This window comes from Cannabis sativa, unplaced genomic scaffold, assembly GCF_029168945.1.
Source record: "Cannabis sativa cultivar Pink pepper isolate KNU-18-1 unplaced genomic scaffold, ASM2916894v1 Contig3, whole genome shotgun sequence".
Lineage (NCBI taxonomy): Eukaryota > Viridiplantae > Streptophyta > Magnoliopsida > Rosales > Cannabaceae > Cannabis > Cannabis sativa.
The window spans coordinates 3,944,862-3,951,265 of record NW_026870039.1 but is presented as its reverse complement, the minus strand read 5'-3'; the positions used below and the strand labels follow the sequence as shown (position 1 = coordinate 3,951,265).

General features: G+C 33.5%; 1 protein-coding gene across 1 annotated transcript; it reads left to right on the top strand.

Moving 5' to 3' along the window:
* Nucleotides 1–380: 380 nt before the first annotated feature.
* On the top strand, nt 381–1,131 carry LOC133033166 (pathogenesis-related protein 1B-like). The gene has a single exon (XM_061107787.1). The coding sequence runs from the start codon at nt 460–462 to the stop codon at nt 1,018–1,020; it is 561 nt and encodes a 186-aa protein (XP_060963770.1). The 5' UTR covers nt 381–459; the 3' UTR covers nt 1,021–1,131.
* Nucleotides 1,132–6,404: the final 5,273 nt, after the last annotated feature.

The following is a 6,404-nucleotide window of genomic DNA, read 5'->3' as shown; positions in this document are numbered from 1 at the left end:
AAAAAGCACTTGTTTATTTTTTTTGAAAAAAAAAATACACAACATGTTTTTACTTTGAGCTTTGTGTAGAATAACAGATAAAAATTTATATGTGGTTCCTGAAACTCGTTATATATAATAGATACTTTCAGATATAGAAATTAATGTTTGCACTAATTAATGAAAAGCTAATAATAGCTTATATGATTCAAACATGTTCAAGAAAACACCCCTTAAATCTGTGGTACTTATGTTTCCCTCCCTATTTTATTGTAATTTCTGTGTACTCTCCTATTTTATTAATTCAAATTAGCTATAAATTCACTTTTTAAATCTATAAATATAACTTGGTTGCAATTTACTAATTATAACTGTTTCCATTCACTATAAATAAGAACTTTTTGTGTAAGTACTAATCAATAATAATAAATACTTTTAAATCAATTATCATCATCATCTCCAATAATAAGATCTCTAAAAATGTCTCTAAATCACAAAGCTTCAATAAAAGTTTTGTTGGTGGGACAAATACTGATGGTGATGATGATGATAATGATTGCTAGCACAACTTCCAAACCATTCCCAGGCAAAAAGTCATCTCATCATAAACATTCTCACAATAAACATTCTCACTTTGACTTCCTCGATACCCATAATGCCATTCGAGCGGAGGTTGGCGTCGGCCCAATGACGTGGAATAAGACCTTAGTTGCTTATGCGAGAAACTATGCAAACTCAATGGTAAGTAAGAATTGTGAGCTGGAGCACTCTGGAGGAATTTATGGTGAGAATTTAGCTGCAGGTTATGGAGAAATGACAGGTGAGCAAGCTGTGAAGTTTTGGGCCACCGAGAAGACCATGTATGACTACACCTCCAACACGTGCAAGGAAGAGGATGGGTGTGGCCATTACCTTCAGGTAGTGTGGCGCAACTCCATTCGCCTTGGATGCGCCACAACCAAGTGTAGCAACAATGGATTGGTATTTGTCATTTGTAGCTATGATCCCCCGGGGAATTATATAGGGCAACGACCCTATTAAATTATGTCCTGCATGTGGAACTTTTTGTGTGGAAGTTATAAATTTTTTTTTTTGCCAAAATATATAATTATTGTTGTGGATAAAAAAAAATGAATTCTCCAATAATTAATTTATTTGTCTATCTTTTTCAGTCCCTTTTCTTCCATTCTCTTTTCATTCTCCAAACTTTAAGCCGAAGTCTTTTTATTTTGAAAAAAAATTCTCAATCTAATAAACAAGATATATATATAAATGTACAACGAAAAAGATCGAAATACCTCAAATATTGATCTTTGAGCTTCTATCCTACACGAGCTTCAGATCTACACAAGAAAACAAATTATATGAGTTACTGTTGGAACTTATTTTATCAGGATCTGGATTTACTAACATGTATGTTGATTAACACCTGAAATATGAATTCTCTAAACTAATAGAATAAACACATATAAAATTTAGAAAACCTTACATTTATTGCAGCGGAATAATATGTCTCCTTCAGCTTAGATCTCTATCCCTTGTTCCTTTCTGTCGTAGAGTGATAACAAGATCTAAGCCTAAATCTCCTTCCCCTTCAGTTTGGTTACCCACCGTCTTCCAAACTATGATTGAGTACTTGACTTGTTATGTGTGGGCATGGTACTCTATCAGTAAAGGTTTGAAATATTAATAGAAGAACATCAAGAAGGATTCGAAATCACTATAGAAGGAAAGTCTCGCTTAGTAGTTGGTTAATAGAGTTAGAAAACTAGGTTTAGATTGGTTGATGTAGGTTTGATGAGAATAAGAGCATCATATTTCTTTTATAGTATTTCAACTAGGGTTTAGGATTCAATTATATGGAGTAAAAAAGATAAAATAACGGGAAAATATACATTAAGTGGTCGGCCACACATGTCGGCCTCACTAGTTACAATTTTACCACTTTATTTCAACCATTTATCTTTTTTTCTTTTCAATAATGCCATATTTTCTAATTTCAATTCTATAAATGTCAAAACTATTTATTTAATAATTATAATTAATTATCAAATAAAATTACCAATTATCTTATTTATTAATTAGACTTAACAAAGTCTCTTAATTATAACAAATAAATCATAAAATCTCTTTTTTTTTTCTCAATTAAGCCCTTGCTTAGTGAAAATTCATAAATAAGACATAGTCTAATTTTAAAATTATAATTGATTAATTAAAATCAATTAAGTGCGTTTGCAAGCAGTATATCTCAACTAGTTTGGGGATCATTGGCCTATAAATAAAGAGGGTTTTAAAATGAACTTTTTCTTCATTTTTCTTTTTCTTTTTTTGGAATTTGGGACTAATATGAGGGAGCTCTTTTTAGGGGGAGTAGTGAGTACGTGAGTAAAGATTCATTTTCCCCTATTTTCTCTTATTACTTCATTTGGAAAATTGGGAAAATGCCCTCTCTAAACAAACTCAAACCCCAGTTTTTGTCATACAATCTCACTCTTTATATATACATAAAAGGTTTTTATTAGCTTAGATGCAAATTTACTAGTTACTAGTTACTTGTTAGAATTTGTCCAAAAATTAAACTACTTTTTTTCTTTTGAAAACTAAGCTAGTTTGTTAAAATAACCAATATGTATATATATAATTAACTTTTTTTGTTTCTAAAATAATTAGTTTAGTATTGTGTACGTGTATTTAAAGTTTGTTCTTGAAGGAGTGAAGATTTAATATTGGATTTGTAACTATCAGGTCTTTACAACTTATTTCAAGCTTAGAAATGTGATTGGTGACATTTATGTTTTTCTTTTCAATAAAATTCAAATCATCAAGAACAACTCCTAAGAAAGAGAGGTTCATATCTTTCCTATTGAAAGCTTGAAAAGCACGGGCACAATCAGATTCAAATTGTAAAGTTCTAAATCCAGTCCCTTTGAACAATCTGATTTAGTTAAGCACAACCATAGCTCGGAGTCATTTATGTTTTTGAGTGCCTATTTTTTGTGTTTCTGAAATGTCACGCCATTAGCCTTTTGTTCCTGGAGATCCTAGTTTGATGCATTCTTCTGTGTATGCACTATCCTGTGGTGTTACACTGCTCAATTTGTTTTGCTTTTCAATTTTTTTTGCCCTATTTTTCAATGTCAATGTTATATTGTAGCTTTCCTGTGTTTGTAGTCCTAGGGCCCTTTTCAGTTGGGATTTCCATTTGCTTATGACTAGATCTTTATCTCAATATATTTGTAAACCCTGTGTTTTATGGGTTTCACTTCCAACAAAAAGAAAGTAAGTAAACATTGTTTCTTTCTTCAGTATTTTAGTATATATATCGTGAAATTTTCTAATGTAGATATATATACTGCTTCAAAAGAAGTAAAACAAGGACTAGCTATTGGAAAAGCTGCCATTAGAGGCCCATTTAATCTTATTAACCATTGAGGGAAATGAGTGACTGAAAAGGATTTTTTGGTTTATGGATGTTATTGTACTTTGGATTTACTCACTGTCCTGATATCTGCCTAAATGAGTTAATAAAGTTAGCTGCTGTGATTGATAAAATAAGTAAGTTTATGAATTTACAGTTGAATATCATGTGTTTCTCGATTTGTAATGCTATGTATCTGTGTTCAATTCATTCATATGTTATGATGCTTTAGGATTTAGATGAATATCTAAGGCTTGACTTCTCCTTTCTCACCTCCCTTTGCCTTTAGGAACCTCCTATTTTTCTTTTGAGAAAATATATTGTTTCTCTATAAGCATGTTACACATAGTTATAACATTTTACTATATAATGTTATTATAATCAATATTTCCTTGTAGAACAAAGAGTGGGGCTTGAAATTGTACCTATGTTCATCTCTGGTGATCCCGATAGAGATACCGTCAAGCAAGTTGCTGAATATGTCAAAGGTGCTTTTTCTTTCCATATATATGAATGTTCACTGTTTATTCTTATCTCATTGGTTAATGTTTTTGTCATATAATTTCTTATTTTCGTACACTACCAGAGTTCCATCCAAAGTTTATTGGGTTAACAGGAGCTTCAAAGTGTTGCTCGTGCATATCGAGTCTACTATATGAAGACAACAGGACGATTCTGATTATCTTATTGATCATTCCATAGCCATGTATGCCTCCTCCATCATTCCATTTTTTTCAATGAAAAAAATATTAAAGACTAAGTGTTAGTCTAAGTTACTCGTTTTGTATCTTACTGCAAGTCTTATACTGAAGGTTCTTACTGTATGTTCGATTACCTTTTTTACTCAATTACTTGTTTGTAATCTGTTACTAACAGATAGGAAAGTTAGTTGCTATTGTTTAGGAAAGTTAGTTGGTATTGTTAAGTTAGTTAGTATTGTTAAGTCCTGTAGGTCGGTTGGTCCCTAGGCTATATATACTTGTCTCCTTTCTTTGTAATTCATTCATTCAATCAATAAAGCTCAATTCATTTTTCTTCATTCCGCAATATGGTATCAGAGCGGGAAAGGAATGCTTTCCCTTGATCCAATCTCTCGCCGTGCTTCTTCTCCGGCGACGCTACACCAAGAACTCTGTTCTGTTCTGTTCTTTCTTCTCTCTTCTCAGTTTCTGTTCGAAAGTTATTACTACTGAAGTTACTACGAATCTTGAATGGCAACTGATGATCAAAGCTCAAATCAAGGTATCGACAATGATGGAACACCTGCCATGGTTGGAGATACCTCCAATTCGACTTTTCAAGCTCACCTGAATCAACAAGTGGTTCAACAGAGAAGCCACCTTGAAGATCCTTCACATCCGTACTATTTGCACCATGGTGACAATCCTGGTAATGTGCTGGTGTCTCAACTTCTTACTGGCCAAGACAATTACATGTCTTGGAGTAGAGCCATGATCTTGGCTATTTCAGTCAAAAATAAACTTGGCTTCTTGGACGGTACCATCCCTAAACCCTCTCCTTCTGAAACTGTTATGTACAATGCTTGGTTTAGGAATAATAACATTGTAATTTCTTGGATATTAAATTCTGTGTCTAAAGAAATTTCATCTAGCATTTTATATGATGAATCCGCTGCTGCTATATGGTCTGATCTTAAGGTCCGATTTCATCAAAGAAATGGTCCTCACATATACAATTTAAGAAAAAATTTGATGAACTTGAAACAAGAAAATCAAACTGTAAGTATGTACTATACTAAATTGAAGACCATTTGGGAACAATTGTCCAACTATAGACCAGCCTGTGTTTGCAATGGGTGTACTTGTGGTGGTGTCAAGAAACTTCAAGAACACCATCACATGGAACACATAATGGCTTTTCTCATGGGACTTTCTGATTCCTTCTCCCAAGTTCGTGGAAGTATATTGATTATGGATCCCCTTCCAGAAATCAATAGGGTCTTTCACCTTGTTACTCAAGAGGAAAACCAGAAGGGAAACCTTAGCACACATTCTGAGCCTAATCCTGGAGTTGCTTTTGCCTTTCAAGGAGATAAATCCAACTCAAACAGATCCGATTCTCAAGGAAATAAATCTCATCCACCCAAGAAAAATAGGCCATTTTGCACTCATTGCAACATCCTTGGCCACAACGTTGAGAGGTGTTACAAGATCCACGGGTATCCCCCTGGATACAACAAAAACAAACCAAAAGACGCTGCTGCTAATCAATTGCAGACCAACCAAGAAATCAGCAGCAAACCAGTGGAAAACCAGACCCTGCTGCCTCAATTAACAGCTGTGCAATATCAACAGCTCCTCAATTTGTTGGCTGGACAGCAAGCTAATATTCCCAATCCTGAAACTAACAATGGTACAGGTAACCAAGGTATTGTGTTGTCTAACATAATTAATTTTCAGATTAACGATTCATGGATCTTAGACTCGGGGGCAACTAGACATATTTGCTCTAACATAAAATTGTTTCAATATGTATGCAATGTCACCCCTACAAGATTACTTCTTCCTAATGGGAATTTTATTTTTGTCCATCAAAGTGGATCTGTTGCTGTCACAGATCAAATTAAATTGCAAAATGTTCTTTTTGTGCCAGATTTCAAGTATAATATAATATCTGTAAGTTGCTTGATAAATGATAATCATGTGAAGGTTAAATTTACCATTAATGAGTTCATATTGCAGGACCTTGCCAACAAGAAGAGGATTGTTAGAGGTAATTGTACAGATGGTCTATACATCCTGGACCAAAAAGCTGCTAGTTATCCTATTTTCAATGTCACGGCTGAAACTTGGCATGCTAGGCTGGGACATCTATCTGATAAATACTTGAAATTGTTAGAAAATAATCTCAAATGTAATACTTCTTTGTTGCATAAAGACTCACCATGTTACATTTGTCTAAAGGCTAAGCAAAAGAAACTCCCATTTCAAAATAGTGGTAAATTTGCTTACAAAATTTTTGATCTTGTGCATTGTGATATTTGGGG